Genomic DNA, 19,211 nt, shown 5'->3' on the forward strand with positions numbered 1-19,211 from the left:
GCAGCCCTACAAGCTCAGTCACAGCACATTGAGATGTGATGCATGAGCTTGAAGATCTATTTTTTTAGATGAATACAGGTTGCTTGAGTTTGAGTTGCCCAGGCATTGTGTGCCTTCCTTGGACACGAAAAGAGTATGCCTGCCTGCACGTACCCATTTCTAATCAGATTTCTAATCAGCCAAGTACATGCCAGCAACTCATGGGCCTGTAGTCATGGTCAAGACGATCTGCTGCATCAGAATGGAATTTAAGCCAATTAGACCTGAGGCCGATTCTACAAAGATCTTCTAAATCCAAACGGTTTTCTGAAAAACATATGATTATGTTGCTATATCAGTGGTGCTCAAACGTTTTCATGTCAAGGACCCCAAAAATGATATGCATTATTTGGCCATCTCAAAACATTTTGTTCCAGGGATCCCCAGAAGTAAAGACACACACACACACACACTTTTCTGACAAGAAATTTTCATAATCATTTAATAAATTTATTGGTTTTATTGTAGAAATACATAACAAATAAAGACACATGTTGACCTATGTGCGTTTATAAATCAACTATTTAGATTTGAATTCCAGTGCAAATCCATTGACACATATGAACAAACAGTAACTGCCAATAGCAGAACTATGTACAGAACATATAAGCATATATAAAATTGTAAAAAAGCAAACAAGCATCACTACTTAGAAAGTAAAACAAAAGTGTATATTTTATAAGTGTGGCCTTAACAGATAATGGTATTACGAAAATCACCATAGAAATAATAATAAATAATTTATGCTTATATAAAAATCACATCTTTTGTGGAAAAAATGCAATACTTGGGTATTCCCTTGTGCACATGTACACTGTACATAGAGGCAAAGCATGGACAATTTCTGGACAAAAAGTAGACATTCATTCCGTCAGTGGTCAGACTTCTTTGGGTGGGGCAGGGGAAGTGAACCTGTGACAAAGGGGGAAAAGGCCAGAAAATCAGACAAGCAATCGGTTTTCTGTACCTTTACAAACATCTGTAAACTCTTGCAACCAATATCAGTTATGAAAATCCATTAAGGATGTTCTGATTAGTATTACATTTCCATGTGAAAGAAGGCAATACTGATTTGTTATTACAGTATATCCTCCTTCAGAATTATTGCACATCTTCACATTTTCTGTTGAGTTATGTTATCAAATGAGTTCCTACACGTTAAGAAGGGGAAATGGTTAGCTGATGGAATGCAATGAGCACAATGTAATAAGTTAACACGGGTTGTTAAACCCTGATCTTAAAAAACGATGAGTATGATGTTTATTTTTGGTTCGTAGGACACAATGTCTCATATCTCATTCCCACAGTATCAGTAGTGATACAATTCCTAAATACAATGATGTAGGGAAAATGCATTCTACTCTGCCACCATAATGTGGAATGAACTAGCCAAAACCCATTAAAGATTTCCACTCCCTTCCCAGACTCAAAACTAAACTAAAACTAGAAAAAGTGCCCTTCTGGGCACAGGTCTCCACCAGGATTTCTTCCTCAACCTAGTGTGAATATGCGTGCACAGTTTCATCGCAATGGGGCGCTGCGTTGAGGAGTTGTGGCGATTTGTACAAAGCGGGCTACTCCTGAAAACTGTAGGAGCCAATCGTGGCAAATCAGGATGGAATATGATAAATCAAACAAACCTGTCTTGATCACATGACTATGGAGATCATGTGTAGCGATTTGCGTGAAATTTGGATAAAATCTGAAGGAGTAATAATAGAAAATGTGTTTTACATATGTCGGCCTCCTGGTGGCGCTATAAAGAGCAGATGTGAAAAATTCCAGGCAAAGGTTTTTCCTTCGCCTCTAGGGAGTTGGCATACAAAGTTATCCACAGATCCGTGCAGTTAGAGGTAAAAACACTTTTCGGCCAGTTATAGCGCCACCTTGAGGCTGAGTTGAAATTGTTCATGTGGCATTTTGTCCTCGGCCTAGTGGGAATGTGGGTGCACAATTTCACGGAAATGACGCGATGTGTTCATGATTTGCAGCATTTTGTTTGAAACTGAGCACTCCTGTGAACTTTGGAAGCCAATCTTAACCAATCAGGATGGAGTCTGGTAAATCTGAAAGACCCGTTTCGTTGAATGGCTCTAGAGAGACTGTGTACCAATTTGCGTGATGTTTGGACAAAATCTGTAGGTGTACTGTGCAAAAACTTGTTTTGCACAAAGCGGCCTCCTGGTGGCGCTATAACAGGCTGTTCTGGAAAGTTTGGGGCAGAGGTTCATCGTTGGCATCCAGGGAGTGTGTGTGCAAAATATGGCATCGACCGGGTTAACGGTGGCCGAGATTAGCTGTTCACGGACACACACACGGACACACACACGGACGGACGGACACGCGGAGGGACGGAGTGCAAAACATACTCTCCCCACATGCCTTCGGCCTGGTGGAGACAATAATGTCCCCCTCCTTGGTTTTCTACCAATATGCATTGTATTGTGTGTATTAGGGGTTTTCAACCGGTGGTCCGCGGAGGTACTGCTGGTGGTCCGCAGCCAGGCATTCAGAAAAGTTGTATTTTTGCCTTTTTACCTTTCTAATATATATATATATATATATAACCTATTTGCACTTTTTACTCGTTTGTGAATAATAATAATAATAATAACTTAAGTTGAACCTAACATTTCTGCTGCATGAGAAACAAACCGTTACTGTCAAATGCACCAAGCAGGTGTCAAATGTGTCTTCAGTGTTTGGGTGATTAACTGAAATGGATTATTATTTTGAGACTTATTTTGAGTCCTGCTTAGTACAAGTAAAAAACACTTTTGATAATAAAATCCTTTGAAACATAGTTTTGTTTGTCCAGCTCATGAATGTAGCCTGTGATAGTGTAATTAGTGAGTAACAAGTAAGAAGAAAACAAAAACAATCTTAACCCATGGTGCATGAATGCCCCACCACTATTGTGTCGGGTGGGTCCATCGTAGATCTACGATGAACCCACCCGACACAATAGTGGTGGTCCTCAGGCTGCTCCTAGTCAGAATGGTGGTCTCTGGGTCAAAACCAGTTGAAAACTCCTATGAATTACTGAATTGAGTACAATGGACCACAATGGAATAAACCACCCTGGGGCTTTTTGTTTTATGCTTTTAGCATAACCTTTGACTGTACTAGCTGTACAGTTAACAAGCCTGCTAATAAAGTATTCAATCAATGTACTACATAGAAATATGACAGGCATGCAACATGAACCTCCAACACCATCAATAGGCAAGTGAAAGACCTCCAGGACCAGTAAAAACTGCTCATATGAAAACACCTGTACTGTGAAACACCCCTTGCATGACAAACTGTCCCTCTAGTGATGATCAAAAACCACAGCCCCATCAAAGGTGCATGCTGGGATATGTGGGTTCATTGGTGGAGTGAGCATGTTACACTCACACTCACCTGGGCCATTCAGGTAAATGGGTGACAGGCAGCTCAGATACAGCCATGTCCTATTCTCTTGTAACCAGCGCTGGCGATAACCAACCATATTGGGGGAACAGGCAGTGGGACTGTTCCTCCTTAGCTCTTCTCTTGGAGGCGTGGATAACTGATTCTCTCTTGGAGGCGTGGATAAGTGATTCTCTCTTGGAGGCGGTATTAATTGAATCTTGCTAACTGGGGTTGGAAGATCAAGTAAGAGCACAGATGTAGACATAACAGTTCTGTGGTTCCAGGAAATGCGTCTTAAAAGCACCTAAAACAATATTCTTCTCGGATTTAATCTTTTTTGCCTCATTTTACGATAAAGACCATATTGTGTAGTGATACTGCATGTCACAATTTAAGTGAAAACACTTCCTAAAACCAGAGAGACCCAACAAGGGGGCCGTCAGCTCAGAAGAACTATATATGAAGATATACCCAAACTGCCAAGAGCATCTCCAACTATGTACATACTACATAGTGCATATGCCATTGTTAAAAATAAACAGCTGTTCTGAATTAGAAGAATAGTGACCATTATTGTTGTGGGATGCCTGGGAATACCAAATACACTATCACCACACTGTGGTGTAACTTGACTGTAATGAAGTACTAGATTGTTACAAGAAAGAAAATAAACATCACAATGACATTTGCAAAGGTGACAGTTTGTCATGGAGAAAGTGTTCCATAATTACACAGACAGGTCTACAGATTGGCGGTGTATCACATAATCCTACTAACCTCACACCCTCACCCTTGTGTTAAATGATTCTCACATATCCCTCTCCTCCACGTTTCAATGTACAATACACCCCGTGCACTGGTGCTCTTTTCAATCTTCCTCACCTGGTTGAGTTCCCACCAGACGTTGCTGGACTTTCTCTAGATGGTGAATGTATTCCGTTAAGGATCGCTCTGGATCCTGGGATGTTCCCCCAGATTTCCCAGATGCTATGGTTGAGCTGGAGTTTGCCCTGGGGTGCAGAAAAGGTCAGTTCATTAAATAATAAATATTCCTTAATATCACTCAAACCCCCAAAAGTACTTGGATTTTCAAACTGAGAGGAACCTAACCTGTTGTGCAGCCTGAAAGGTGATTTCATTGGTGGTACAAACTGCGCTGATACTGTTTCTCTATAGGTGGGGTTACCGTCTCGACTTGGTGGCGAAGAGTTTGATCGTGGGTGCTGCTGCCTCAATACCTCCGTTCTAGATCCTATAAGAAATGGAAATAAATTAACTTACAGATGCAGTTAGCCTGGGATCCAGACTGATTGCTACGTTCAGTGTATTTTTTCTCTCACTTTGCTTAATTCTGGCAAGCCTTCTATCTCCGTTCACAAACGGGAGAAAACAGTCTGTTGCTTCCGAGGGGGAGTGGGACCAGTGTTATCCAATGTAAAACTCGAGTCACTTCCTGACTTGCCTACGTAATAGAAATACGAGTCAAATAGGACCCTGGCCAGGGAAGTCGAACGCAGCGAATCAGTCTGGATCCCAGGCTAGCAGTATACTGTACACATATACCGTACGTACAGTATGTGATACAAATTACAGCATGTTGTGTAAGATTACCTGAGGAATGCTCATTTGCAATCCCAGATCCAGACAGTCTTTTCATTGCTTTTTGCCATTTTCTGGTCAGGAACTTCATTCTGAAAAAAGTGAGTCATAATCAGTTCTAGCAAATGTCCCATTTACCAAGTCACTCTTATTATGCAAACTGCAAACTGATCGTGCAATGAATCCCTTCTAGCCTGGTATGCTTCCTACCTTGAGATGGCAATGACAACTCTTACAGCAGCTCTGAAGCGTGTGATGGGTCTGCGTTGGGCGGTCAGTGAGGAGGAGGGGCGAACTCCCATAGTGGCAATCAGACACAGTGTGGCATTCTCACACTCCTGGAAGCCTCCCAACAGTAGCAGCAGGTAGCGCTTCTGGTATACCAAAGCTTTCCTGAAGCTCTCGGCACGCACGTAGCGCTCATAAAGACGTTGCACCTACAAAAAAATACCACTTGTCATTAATACCACAGTGTTACGTTTGTCTCATGACACTACATTTTCACTTCAGTGCAGAGAACAATGACAGAATGGCATCTGTTCATCCCATCTCACCTTGACTTGGCTGAATGTGACAGCATCATTAATGGGTCTGTTCTCTGTTTCCGCGGTGACCTTGGCGAGCTCGTCAACTTGTCGTTCCAGATGGGACAGTTTGTGTTTGAGGGTCACTCTCTCCTGACTCAGTGTTGTCACACGCTCTGTCAGCTCAGAGTTCTCCTTTAACAACCTCTTCACCAGCCCAGAGGAAGGCAAGGAAGATTCAGAGGACTGAAGAGAAGAAAACAAAATAAGTCAAAACGAGACTAGGCAAGCTTACTTGAACCAGACCCTGGATACAGTCAGCCGACCCTCTCATTTGTGATCTAAACTCTTTTCTAGTGTGGTGGCAGGAGTGGTAAACTGGTCATATAGTAATTCTTACAAACATTATCCATTAGGTTTTTAATTGAATGTGTTTATTTTGCCAATGCCAACAATTAACTAACATTCCAGCACCTCATCTCAGTTTTGTCGTTATAAAAGCGTGGGAACTTTCTATCCAGTTACTTGACGGGCCATTTGATTTGAATGAACTTCCCAGTAAATTAATGGAATGGCTGCACATCACTGGCTGTGGGGTAATTTAAAAAAGAGATTCAAGCGCTCAAGTATATTTTTGGAGTGCTCGGAAGTATACATTCCTGCTGATCCTATTCTCAAATCCTATTACAATTGTAATTACAATTAATGACGGAAGGACATTGGATACACAACACTAAAGGTTTTTGTAGCACACTAGGAAAGGATTGTCACATTTCAATCAGTCACCAATGTCGACTGTTAAGGCTGGCCACTCCCAAGGGTCCAGTAAATATAATCTACAACATGGTACACCCCATAAATGCAATAAAATGCCATTTGTGTACCTGTACTGTGCTACTGGCCTTTGCGTACCTGTACCGTGCTACTGGCCTGTGCAGTGTCAGTTTGGCTGTTGTTCTGCAGCGACAGGGTGGATCTGGTCTGTAGTTGTGCTGTAGTTGACCTAGACAGTCTCTCAGTAGCCATTCTTCTCTCTGACCTCTCCAGCTCTGCAAGAGTCTGCTGCAGCTCCCGCATACGCTGCTGATCCTGCTGCCTCAACAACTCCACCTCACACTGAGGACAGACATTTAACAGGTATGGTGTGTTTGTTTACATGTACTGTGTCATAGTTTTAAAACGTTTCTAGCTCCATTATATTACAGGAAAATACGTAACTGTGTGAACATGATTGTCTATGTCTTACCAGTCTGTTGTTCATCTTCTCCTGTCGCCTCTCCCTCTCTACCTGCTCCCGTCTCTCCTTCCTCCTCTCTTTCTCCCTTTGCTCCTCCCTCTCCCTCTCCCTGTCCTTCAGCTGTTGGAGCTTGTCCTTCAACTCTGTGAGTTCCGTTCCTTGGAGCCTAACACGCTGTCTCTCCGCTTCTAAAGCTCGACCAGCTTCCCGTTTCTGCTCCTTCAGGGTCTCCATGGCGACTCGCAGGCGGGCCATGGCCTCCTGCTCCTGCTGCGACTCCCCTCTCCTCCTTCGGTCCTCCTCCTCTCCTCTCCGCCTGCTCTGCAGAAGCTCGCTCCTCAGCCTGTCTGTCATGGCGGCTAGCTCCTCCCCTTGTGTCCGCTCCTGCTCCAGCTGGGAGCGCATGTCGGAGATGAACTTCTTGTCTCTGGCCGCATCTGCTTCCTGCCTACGCGTCAGCTCCTCCAGTCGACTACTGCTGCGTTCTCTCTCCTCCTCCTCCTTTCTGTGGGTGTCGGCAAACTGAGAGTGAGCGTCGGTCAAGCAGGACTCTGCGTCATTCAGAAGACGCTCCAGTCGGCTCCGTTCAGTAGACTGGAGTTCCTGTTGTTGGGTAGAACGTTGGCGCTCATCTTCAAGTTCCTTGTACGTGTCATCTAAGCGTTTCTCCAGCAGCTGGCTACGAGAGTGTTCTATCTGAAGCTCACGCCTAAGGTTGCTGCAGGCAACGTTCTCCTGCTCCAGATGGCCTTTGAGGGCAATGACTTCAGAGCATTGTTGCTCAAAAGACACTCGCACAGCCTGGAGCTCCTTCCTAAGTGTGCTGCAGGCCACCATCTCCTGCTCCAGATGGCCCTTGAGGACAATGACTTCAGAGCCTTGCGTCTCCAAAGACACTCGCACAGCCTGGAGCTCCTTCCTAAAGCTGCTGGAGGCGGCCTTCTCCTGCTCCAGTTGACCCTTGAGGACAATGACTTCAGAGCCTTGCTGCTCTAAATACACTTGCTCAGCCTGGGGAGGGGAGGATCATTTTTCAGTGGGGTACAGGTACATATAGAATAGAACAACTAATAACAATATTGGTACTCCACATTCTATGCAACTTTGTATCTGGCTAACATCAAAGTATCAAGTATGAGGGCATTACTAGAGCTACCAAGTGAATTATTTTCTTAATTTCTTCAAGACCACACCATACCTCTCGCTGCTGCTCCTCTTCTTCTCTCTCCCTGCAAATGGCAATTGTCTTCTCTTGTTCTAGTTGCTGATGCATCTCTTGGGCTTTTGTCTGCTCCCACTTCAAGGCCTCCTCTCCTTCTTCTACAGCCAGGCTAGGAGAAGAGAGCTACATTATCTTTGAGGAATTTATGTTTTTATGAAATTAAATGCAGTGTAATGCGATGGGCTTGCATGATAGTGGGTAGACCATGGAACACAGTACAGGAAGGATTTGTGGTTATAAGAATGCTAATCCCTAATAAATGGGACAGAGGTGTGTGAGTATCATTTCTACATGAGAATGAGTTCATGCACCCAAGGAAGTGTCCTTGATTTAGTGTCCCTGGTGATGTGAGTGTACCTGCGGGACGGTATTCTGTTTTTTTGCTCTTGCTGCCGAGTGTCTTGGGCAGTGTTCAGTCGCTTCTGGTTGTCATCAAACTCTGCTCTCAGCTGGGATTGGAATGTTACATCCTCTGTCTGAAAGTCCTCCCCACCAGTCTGGGGATAGATAAATATCAGCAGCAACATCCAGTTAAGATATAAACAGGAACACAATCCTATATCCTACTAAAAAGAAATTCACAAAATCTCTGCACGTGTTTGCGCATCTGTAGTCCAGAACTGCCAATCTGACAGATATGCCCATATATGTATGCATACAGCCCATACAGTATGTGGGACCAACTTCAAACTTGGCATGCGCACGGATGCATGATATGGAACTCCATATATCATATGGGCATAAAAGGGACACAGACCAAAACAACTAGAAAAAGTGCCCTTCTGGGCACAGGTCTCCACCAGGAGGATAGGACTGTGTGAGATGTTTGGCAAAATGTTTAGGAGTAATATAATATAATCTTTTCTTTTGCAACAATTTTCTTCATTTTGTTGAGGAAATGCAGAGCCAGATCACTCATAGCATGAGTATAGAATTCTGGATGAGCAGGACATGTGCAGCATTTTGTACAAAACGGGCCACTCCTGAAAAATTTGGAAGCCAATGTTAGCCAATCAGTGTAGAATCTGAGAAATCCAACAGACTCGTCTTGATCACATGACTACAGAGATCATGTGTACCGATTTGGATGAAATCTGTGCGTGCAGAAATCGGCCTCATGGTGGCGCTATAACCGGCAGATGTGGAGGGATGCAGGGACAATGTTTTTACATGGCCTCTAGGGAGTGCGCATACATAAGTTGTATGCAGATCGATGCAGTTATAGCTAAAAACTGGAATTGGCCTGTTATAGCTCCACCGTGAGGCTGATTTGGGGAAAAAATGAGTGGCATGTCTTCATATAAGGGCATAAAGGGGACACAAACATACAGACACGTTGCACGTTCCCTAGTACAGAGGTTCTCAACGTTTTCTGGCTTGGGACCCCCGGAAATGCTTTGGTCTCGCGACCCTGCCTCGCCCCCTCCACACCAACAATACAAACTGCTAGCTCACATTGCTATCGTTTTAATTTATACGATATATAATCCAAAAAGCGTTCATATTTTGCGGGAGAGGGGTCACGACCCACGGGTTGAGAACCCCTGCCCTAGTAGGCACTGGTCTAGTTGAATTATCTGCCTATTGTGATAAGGTAACTTTGAATGAAGTCTTTGTTTGATTAAAGGGCATCATTATGAGTTCTTAAAAAGTGTATGAACCCACCCGCGTGTCCCTCTGAGCCATTCGACAGAGCAGCTCCCGGAGAGCTACAACAGTCTCTTGCAGGGCCCTCTTTTCCTGCTGCCAGCTCATTGGAGGAGCAGAGGGTGACTGGTCAGTCTGGTCCAATGACGTGGTTTTAGAGTTTGACAAGTGGGCATGGGATGAGGACATGCCGCGGTGCTGGGAGAGGGCAAGAATTCTGCAGCCTTCCTGATATACTTTTTTCAATAGAACCTGTAAAGACAAGAACACAGAGAAACTGTCAACAAACAGACCTCTTCACAACTCCACATAGTGCAGCAGCATAGGTATTGCAGTACGTGTGTGTGTGTGTGTGTGTGTGGGGTCCCTGCCTGCAGCTCAGGTGACAGCAGATCATCACTGTAGCTCATACTGCCTGCAGCGCTGTCTGTATTCGCTGTGGGGTTCATGCCTCGGCAGCGGAGGTACTCAACAAACTGAGCATCCAGACGTTCTGTCTGCTCCAGCTCTGCTCTCAGCCTCACTCCCAGCTCTGAACTCACATCTAAAAAAAACACAGTACAATGTCACAACATACAGGAACTGCTGCATGGCTGTCATGCTTAATGATATCACATGGACAGATATACTGCTGTAAAAACGCACTGCTGCCGTATCCATCGCTGGCCCATTCTGGTGCTGACATAGAAGAGGTAGAGCCAAGAGGGGACGGTGGGGCTGTCGGGTCCATGGTTTCTGAGTCATGCATCTGGGAGAAAACAAAAGTATACATATTGAAATTGATTAAAATTTTAATACTTGACCTAGTGAAAAGGGTACAGGCTTTAGTTCCGACACACCTAAAGGTCCGACAAGCTACTCCAAACCCTAACCCTAACCACAAGCATGACACAACGCATGTCGGGAGCGACGGGTGATTTCCGCATGTCAAACCTTTGGTGTGTCGGATAAGTGTGCACACCCCAGTGAAAAAGTAGTACAGGCATAGGTGAGAGCACAAAGGCAATGCTTTCCCTACCAGAATACATATGAGGCAGTTTAGAGTAGAACTATTCAAAAATACGTGTCTGGACCACATACTTTGTCAATATCCATTGAATTGATCATGGAGAGGTTGTCCGAGGCGGAGACAGAGACAGAGCGAGGGGAGTGAGTACTCTGAGTGGCTGGCTCTGGGGTGATGGTCATGGAGTGCAGTGCATCCATCGTACCACTGGGAGAGGCTTTGGTGTGGGGGAGATGTAGTTCAGAGGTGTTCAGCTCAGAGAAATGGGAGGCCTGGAGAGAGAAAGAGGTGTGGAACCTCCCATGGAGTCTGTCCGTCGAATGTCTCCTTAGGATGTCTGGTGAGCTCAGTGATGCTTCGTCATGAGAAACACACACTCTGTCCTCAAAGCCTCTCTCAGAATTATCTGATGAAAAGAAAATATGAATTATAATAATAATCATAACATGAGATCAACAAATGTACTCATTGACAGTGTGTGAGAATTCACCCTTCTGACTGTATTCTTTGTTGTGAGGCAGTATCTCTGGCTGGTGGCAGCGCTGTCGGAGGTGCTGCAGTTCTCTTTGCTGATAAGCTAGTTCTTCTTCCTGACCCGCCAGGTCCTCCTGTAGGCCTCGAAGCTCTGCTTTCAGACGCTGGTTATTGGTCTCCAGCTCAGCGAGGGCACGGTCTTTGGTCTAATGGACAGAGAAAATAATTATAAATATCAAGGGGTGTTCTCCATATTTCTGTGCTTGCACTGAATCCACCTAGCAAATATATTTATATATTAATGTCCCTTTTAGTTGTGTAATTTGTAAGGTGCATTTGCACATGCAGTACATGGACATCGTCCTCTACCTTTACCATGTAGGATACATGTTAGAAGCAGTGACTGCTATTAATACGGCACCTGGGGTCAGTTAGGTGTCTTGCACAGAGACAAGAAAATAAATGTTAAATCTTTACTATATTTAAGTTGTTTGAACTAATATGTACTCATCTCCTTCAATAAAGAAAGCAGACACTTGAAACAGGTGTTTTTCATCAGTAGGCCTAATACATATTTTTTTGTTGTTGTAGTTACTGTATAATAGGTGTTAAGGTAAACCCTGTTGGAATCTTGTATTACAATATTGTTATAGATCGATTTGACCAGTCTGGGCAAACTAGGTGTGAACCGGCGGTGACCTTCCGATTCCCAGACAGTGTCTCTACCCACTCACCCACGGCCGCCCTCTCAGTGATAAGAAATACTGTAAATAATATTCTATTGTTGTACCTGTCCCTCTTCGTGCAGTTTCTCAGCTCTCTCCGTACTGGTACTAAGCCCCTCCTTCACAGCAGCCAGCTCTGCCCTCAGGGCCTGTTGCTCCACGCCCAGTCTGGCTAGCTCCGCCTCCCTCTGTATCAAGGCAGCATCGGCATTAGCCAGGGTTACCTCGGCATTGGTCTGGAACAGAGAAACATTTGTTTTGGCATCATCACCACCAACGTCCAACTTCACGAGGATGCTCAGTAGAGGCCTTTAATAACCAGCAAACCAGAGTGAATGTTGGATGGGTGTTCTGCTGAAAGACATGCACTTCAGCACCAGCAGATAAACAATAACATACTGTAATTCTGACAACATTTCTTACAGGAGTGGCAGTCAATGCTTTAATGGGTGCCACATGTGTTCTAGCTCTGTACAAACAAACGAGTGCCACATGTGGTCTAGTCCTGTACGAACAAACGCAACAATTACTGCTATAAACAACTCCAGCATACAAGCTGGCTCTTTCCACATAGATAAAAACAGCTATGTGCTACTGTAATAATAACGCAAGACAGTTAACAAAGCCAATGAAATGTTGACAGCACGGATTTCTTTCTGAGCCTGAAAGTATTCCTTACCACATCCGGTTAACGCACCATATCAAAAGATGAACATTCAAAACATTAACGTGTAGGTCCTAGTAAAGCTTTAAAATGTACTGCTCTAGCTATCAAGACGACTGCCCCAACTTCCTCATTCGTAAGTCACTTCTCCTCTGTGTGTGACTAACATTCTGCCTTCTCTGTGCCACAACACATTATTTCAGCCTCCCTGTTCTCTAACCATAGCCAGCTGTGGTTTGGTCTGCAGCTGCTGACATAGCTACATGCCCAGTTACAGAGCAGGCAGGGAATGCTAGGTGGCTAGCAAGAACATATATCCTCCCATAAGCCCTACTTCACCTACTGTATATGAAATGATACGCTCCACCACACATCAAGTAAAGGAAATCTAAATGAAAACCTATGCACCAGACATAAGCTACATAATACCATCCATGTGTTATTCAACAAATCCAGTTTTCCTTAACTATTGATCAGCCCCCCAAAATTGGTTCCTAGGTGTAGCGTGTACTGGATCCAACATGACTAGTCTAGTATATGAGTAGCAATCTGCTTTATTTTGTAGTATTATTGTAGTTTATTCTACAGTACCAGAACATGAAGATGCCACTCACCAGTACTTCAGTTTGCACTCCTTCATGCTCTGCTCCCCTTTCCTTCAGCTGAAACCTTAGTTCCTGGATGCGGACTGTATGAGAGATCACTTCCTGTCTGAGGCGTTCTATTTCCTCCTGGAGTTTCACCTCTCTTCTCCTCAATGCCTCACGTTCTTCAAAGAGCTCTCCCTTCACGGTTTCCAGGGTTTCGATCTGCACCTTCTGTTCAGCAGCTAGTGTCTCCATGGCTACTGTGTCAGCCCTAGCTTCTTGTACCCGTCTCTCCAGAGTCGGAGAGGTTTCTCTCAAGGCATCGATTTCCCTTTTAATGTCCCCCTCCCTTGTTTTTAGGGTCTCCATCTCTCTCACCATTTCCATCTTGTCCCTCTGTAGGTCCTGAACCAAGGATTCAAGTTGGGCTCTCTCCTCACGCAGTATGTTCATCTCCTGGGCCTGGGTCTGCCAACATTCACTCTCCTCCAACAGTTTTATTTCTGCTCCTTCCTCCTCCAACTGTCCTGCATTGGCTCTGAGAGCTGTTAGCTCTGCGTCTTTCAGTGTGAGGACAACGCGGAGCTCCTCTGCCTTCTCCCTCTCTCCTCTCAGCCTGCTAGCAAACTCCTCCCCATGTCCTCTGTACTCTTCCTCCTGGGTGAGCAGCAGTCGCTCCAGCACAACTTTCTCTGCCACTGCCGTCTCCAACTGACTCTGCAGAGCCTCGAGGTGAGGACGAACAGAGATAGAGGAGGTTGAGCGAGTCTGACGCAGCTCTTGCTTGAGGCTGCGTGGCACTGCCTTCCACTCACATCCTTGGTGGTAGTGTGGTTCGGGGCTGGGTGAAGGGGATGCACCGACACTGTCACCATCCTGGGAGTCGCTGACTTCATGCAGAATCGGACCCAGCGTGGCAAGCTCTGCCTGCAGCGTGCTGATGACCTCATGCAAGCGCTCCATTTCCTCCTGCTTGTCCTGGCGCAGCCTCGTGATGTCACAGTGGAGATGTTCCACCTGAGAACGCAGATCCTCCAACTCAGACTCTAAAGCCTGTCAGAACATAACCAAAAACAATCATATTGAGAAATGCATGTCATTTATGTTAACATGGACACTCGGTCAACAACGTTGTTTCAGTTGTTCCACTCTACGTCAAGCACTGACCATGTCATCTCCCCCACTCTCAAGGTCCTGCTGCAGCTTGTAGATCTCCTGGTTGAGATGATCAATCTCCTCATTCTTCTCTTGAAGCAGCGCAGAGGGCAGGCTCTCCTCTTCTCTCTCTTCCGTTATTCCCTCTCTCTCCTCTTGGAGTATGGTGAGGGTGGACACATTCTCCTGCAAGAGGGGGTTGTGCAAGATATATATTTGTCTCTTAATTTACAAATTGAACTTTGCCCGAATCGGGACATTTCAACTTGAGCGAATAAAAAGGCTTGATGAAATAGCTTAGTAGAGTTTATTCAATAGGTAGGCAGAGTTACAGGGGAGAAGAGCCTCTGACAGCAACCAGGATAGCTACACGCCTTTTTATACGGTCTTTGTCACACAAACTGGCCACTTGTGTTCCAGCTGCGCCTTTCATCATCTTTTGAAACATTTGTTTTGACACTTTTGCCCGGACAGCTCTGCCCTTTGCCCACAGCCCTTTGTCGTTTACCCTCCTGACCCCATCCTCCGGCCACTCCAGTCTAGACCCGTCACCCTCCACCGCTTTTCATTGTTCTTGCTCAACCTTTGTCCCCAATGCACTCCTGAACTCCGTTCAAATTCGGAGAGGGACAGAGACAGACTGGTGCCTGGGCTGTTCAGCAATTGCACAGGTGCTTTCGATGGAGGGGGACAAGTGAGTGGTGAACAGGGGGAGGCGGGGAGACTGGGTAGGGAAAGAGGGAGGGGGTTGGTGTGAGGGGGTTGTGACTAGCGCAGGGTACGGGTGAGGGGGTGAGTGAGTGGGCCTAGGCTATTTTCTGCCACTACATATGTAAAATAGTCTTCATCAGAGCAGTAGAATATTTAAATGTAATTTTTATCCGTTTCTGGGATCCCTACTATGTAATACAAACACAAAAAAAAAATCACCTCCTATGTGAACGCACCTTCAGGCAAGAATCAAACTGATGCAGGTTATATGGTGGGAGAATTATCAGCTTGAAAATAAATGAAAATACTTCGGATATGGTATTACACTGCTCACCTTCAGGGCTGCGATCTGTTCATGGAGCTGACTGACATGAGCATCATTTCGATTGGTGAGCATCTCCAGCTGTAGTGTCAGGTGTTTAAGTTCTGCCTCTTTTATGCTCAGATCACTCTGCACCTTCTCCAACTGGCTGAGCAGGTCCTCCACCTTAGACGCATCAAATTAGTAAAAGTTAAAAGAACTCTATATTAAAATTTACATTAATCTACCATTTCACAACTTTTACTGCAGAAACCGATAGATGACAGTGCGCACACACACCATCACCAAGAGATGGCGCTACAACCCAACACCTCAAACCACAATCCACACTAACCCATTCATTTGACTTCTGAATGTGCTTATATTAGCTTGCTGAAAAAATAAAGTCACACAGACCTCTTGCTCTTCGCTCTGCAACTTGTTCTGAGCCGTGTCCAGGGCATCTCTGAGTTGCTGGGTGGGGTCAGGTGTGTTGTCCTGGTAGCGGTGCTTGGTCTCGTCCAGTTTGGACTGCAGGGCCGAGATCTGAAGCCTGTTGGTCAACTGCTGCTGCTCCAGTGCCTGATTATCCTGACACAGGGGGGCAGTGGCATAGTGAGCAAGTTAACCGTGAACAGTTTTAAGCCTAATGTATGTTTTGACAAAGAAATGCTGTGCGTGAGATCAGTTCTAAATTCAGCTGTCTTTTAAAAGAGAACGGATGTGTATGTGTGCTTGTACCTGTGTGAGCTCCTCTTCTCTGAGCTTCATTCTGTGGAGATCTTGTTGAAGCTGAGTAATGGACCTGTTGGTCTCGGCGGTGCTGAGCAACGCCTGCTCCAGCTCTCTGATTCGCCCTGCCAGCTTGTCAATTTCCTCGTTGCGCTCGGCGATGTCACGCTGGGCTTGCTGATTGACTGTGAGTAATGAAGCATTGTCCTCCGTCTTGTCTTTGATGACAGCTTGGAGATTCTCCACCTGACAGCATGAACACAGATGTAACCAGTTGGGATCTCAATATTGGAGCTGTTTGAAAAGTACGTTACATATGACATGGTTTTGATATGATTGGTTACAAATGAAGCCATCCCAGGTTCCTGCAGCCATTAGTATTGAATTACTGAAATGCGGTTGTATTAGATTAAATAAATAGACAATGCCTAAATGACATAAATGAAAAGCAAGAAAACAGACAGTAAAGACTTACTGTCAGAAGGAGAGTGACAGAAAAGACAGGATATAGTAATCTAGAAATTCTAGGTGACAATCAACATACTTAAAAGAAATCTACATGCACTTTCAAATGCTAAAGGTCACTATTAATCTCTAGATGATCAGTGAATTAGGTTGCAAACACAGCATGCACGGGAGTTGGATGGGCTACCAGAGTTAAGGCTACAGGGAGATTCCATACCTGCAGAACCAAGTCCTCAATCTATGGCATTCCATTCAAAGCAAGAACAAACACACAGCAAACGTCAGGTTCATTGGCAAACAATGAACAATGCATACAGTACTTTACAGTCTGAATACCAAGTCTTCAAGTTGGGTTTCAATGCAAAAACATATGGGGATATGGGGTTTGGAATAATGGCAGACAAAAACACCAACGCACACACACTGCAAAACAGCAAATGCTGAGTAGTTCAGCATGCCAACTTAAGTTGTAAGTATGTAGGTTCTAATGCTGGTATAATTCAAATGGTGTTAGTGAACCTTACCCTCTGTCCTTTGCCGTCTCCAGTGCTGTGGCCTTTGGCTGTCCGTCTGAGCTCGACTTCCAGCCTGCCGATCTCCTGCTGGAATTCATCTCGCTCATGCTCACGCTCCACCGCCTGCTCCTGTAGGCATAGGATGACAGCATGTGTGACAAATTACACGTTGAACCAATTAGTGACTCAAGACCCCATCTAACAGTTTCATTCAAAATCGGTGTATAGAAAAATATCTCACCCTCATATTTCACCCTTGCCTTGACACCTGTGATTTTTTCCTGAAATCTAGACCTAGACACAATGCATGGCTTGCATTGCAAGCCAGGCCACCCCCAGATTTGGTCTGGCATAGGATAACATTCCTTTGACAATGCATGCTGGATACATACATTTACACATTTGCATTAACATGAATTTATTCATATCAAGATAAGATATCCAGATCTACTTTTATCGCAAGATGTAGACTTTTTAATACATGAAAACAAAACTCACATCTATAAACTGCCGGTTGTGTTTGAGCTGTTTTTCGAGCGCTTGGACCTGCTGATTGAGGTCTTCAGTGTTGGCTTTGTGATGCTTCTCTGTCTCCAGAACTTTGGTCTCCTGTTCCTCCAGCTCAGTCTCCAGGACCTTGAGGCGCTGCGAAAGATAACTGTGGTCCTTCTCTGCCTGCCGCTGCAAGTCCAGCCTCTCATGGACCAAACGCTCTGCCTCAGCCAGGAGACCTGGAACAGAGCAGAGAAAGGTTGTTTCTTCTCCTGAAATACACCATGAATTATGATGCATAGATGACATGAGAGAAAGAGATGTTAAAGACAAGTTAAACATACAGCACAAATCATCCTGAGCTGCCATGTCCTCTAAAGCCATCTAAAGTAAATCACCATTTTGGAACCATAAATCCAAATGACACTGCACTTCAAGAGCCATGGTTGCCAACTACTGGCAATGGCAAGGTTATGAACAGCATCTGCAAACAGCACAGCAAACATAATGTGCACTGCACTCCCCCTTCACACATGAACCACTCTGACCCACAAACCTTTGTCAGGCTCTACATTCAGGCATCAGCCTAAAGAGAAAAGACACACCTGAGCACAGAATTAAATAATCAGGTCGTGCTACAGTAGATACAGAGTACATACATTACATCATCTTGCATGAATGTCCTCAACATCCTTTTGTCCCTTTCCATACCTTTCTCCCTCTCTCCCAGGTCAGCACTTAGATGGTCTCTCTGGCGCAGGATGAGAGCGTGCTCTTCACTGAGCTCCTGGTGCTGCATCCTGAGGCTGTCCAGCTCTGCACTGAGGCCCTCCATCTGGTGCAGCTGCACCCTGAGGCCCTCCAGCTCCTCCACCAGCCTCTCCTCCTGTGCCTCCTTCTGCTGCAGAACCTCCTCTAATACTGCTTTTTCAGCCACATAGCCATCCAGCAGCCCTAAAAGACATTATGCAAGGAGTTGCCCATTTTGGGCATGTCAATACAGCTGATCTTTCTTCTTCAAAACCTTTCAAATATAGCAAAAACAGAATATCTACAATCTTGCGATGTGACATGTGAGCTTGTAGATCTGCTATTGTAAAAAAAAAAGTGTTAAAATGAGGCATCTCACCCTCAGCCTTATGGAGGTTTAGCTGAAGCCCGTTTTTTTGCTGCGCCTCCTGGTCCAGCTGCTCCAACAGCAGCTTGTGCTGCTGGAGGAGGTGGGCGGAATCTTCTCTGCCCTGAGAGAATCGCTCTTCCAGGGAGACGTGGACATCACGAGTCTGTTCCAACTACACACGACGACAAAAGTGGCAAGAAAAATGAAGAGAAATGGAACTGTGCATACCGTGTAGTGTACATCCTAAATCATAGACATTAAAATATAATTTGAAAGTGTACATTTCGGCCAGTGTGTTCTTTTACATGCATTACCTGTGAATTAGCATGGTTAAGTAGGAACAGCAGTGTGTTCACGGTGTTACGCAGTCTGCTGCAGGCACTCAGTACAGCCTCCTCTCCTCCAGGTTGGATCTGTGTCTCAGACACCAGCAAGCTCTCACACAGCATCTGAGTCAACTCCAGGTCTTCTGAGGACATGTCAGTAACTGAAATGCCTTTTTTTAAAGCAACAAGAAAAATAATTATCAGCGATACTGTGCGATGACCACTCTGGCATCTGACCAAGTATCAAAAGTACGGCTGCTAACGATTATTTTTT

At 45.0% G+C, this 19,211-nt stretch overlaps 1 protein-coding gene across 5 annotated transcripts in view; it reads right to left on the reverse strand.

The window, feature by feature from the left end:
• Positions 1-711: 711 nt before the first annotated feature.
• pcnt (pericentrin) overlaps positions 712-19,211 on the reverse strand; it is a 43,899-nt gene continuing 25,399 nt past the window's right edge. For 4 of the 5 annotated variants that reach the window (XM_083791301.1, XM_083791300.1, XM_083791298.1 and 1 more), the window contains 27 exons: positions 18,926-19,107; positions 18,621-18,783; positions 18,203-18,445; positions 17,498-17,730; positions 17,009-17,128; positions 16,702-16,722; positions 16,029-16,265; positions 15,705-15,878; positions 15,321-15,473; positions 14,288-14,461; positions 13,148-14,173; positions 11,935-12,105; positions 11,161-11,350; positions 10,745-11,076; positions 10,310-10,412; positions 10,036-10,208; positions 9,683-9,916; positions 8,375-8,514; positions 7,994-8,126; positions 6,805-7,806; positions 6,471-6,674; positions 5,589-5,804; positions 5,245-5,471; positions 5,047-5,126; positions 4,546-4,687; positions 4,318-4,445; positions 712-951 (listed from right to left, as the gene is read on the reverse strand). In XM_083791301.1, the coding sequence (XP_083647427.1) occupies positions 911-951; positions 4,318-4,445; positions 4,546-4,687; positions 5,047-5,126; positions 5,245-5,471; positions 5,589-5,804; positions 6,471-6,674; positions 6,805-7,806; positions 7,994-8,126; positions 8,375-8,514; positions 9,683-9,916; positions 10,036-10,208; positions 10,310-10,412; positions 10,745-11,076; positions 11,161-11,350; positions 11,935-12,105; positions 13,148-14,173; positions 14,288-14,461; positions 15,321-15,473; positions 15,705-15,878; positions 16,029-16,265; positions 16,702-16,722; positions 17,009-17,128; positions 17,498-17,730; positions 18,203-18,445; positions 18,621-18,783; positions 18,926-19,107 (6,242 nt within the window). In that variant the 3' untranslated portion in view covers positions 712-910. The remainder of the gene's footprint in view (positions 952-4,317; positions 4,446-4,545; positions 4,688-5,046; positions 5,127-5,244; positions 5,472-5,588; positions 5,805-6,470; positions 6,675-6,804; positions 7,807-7,993; positions 8,127-8,374; positions 8,515-9,682; positions 9,917-10,035; positions 10,209-10,309; positions 10,413-10,744; positions 11,077-11,160; positions 11,351-11,934; positions 12,106-13,147; positions 14,174-14,287; positions 14,462-15,320; positions 15,474-15,704; positions 15,879-16,028; positions 16,266-16,701; positions 16,723-17,008; positions 17,129-17,497; positions 17,731-18,202; positions 18,446-18,620; positions 18,784-18,925; positions 19,108-19,211) is intronic. The other variant, XM_083791299.1, reaches the window with a different exon arrangement.

This window comes from Protomyctophum parallelum, assembly GCF_964188405.1.
Source record: "Protomyctophum parallelum genome assembly, chromosome: 20".
In the NCBI taxonomy this organism is placed as follows: domain Eukaryota; kingdom Metazoa; phylum Chordata; class Actinopteri; order Myctophiformes; family Myctophidae; genus Protomyctophum; species Protomyctophum parallelum.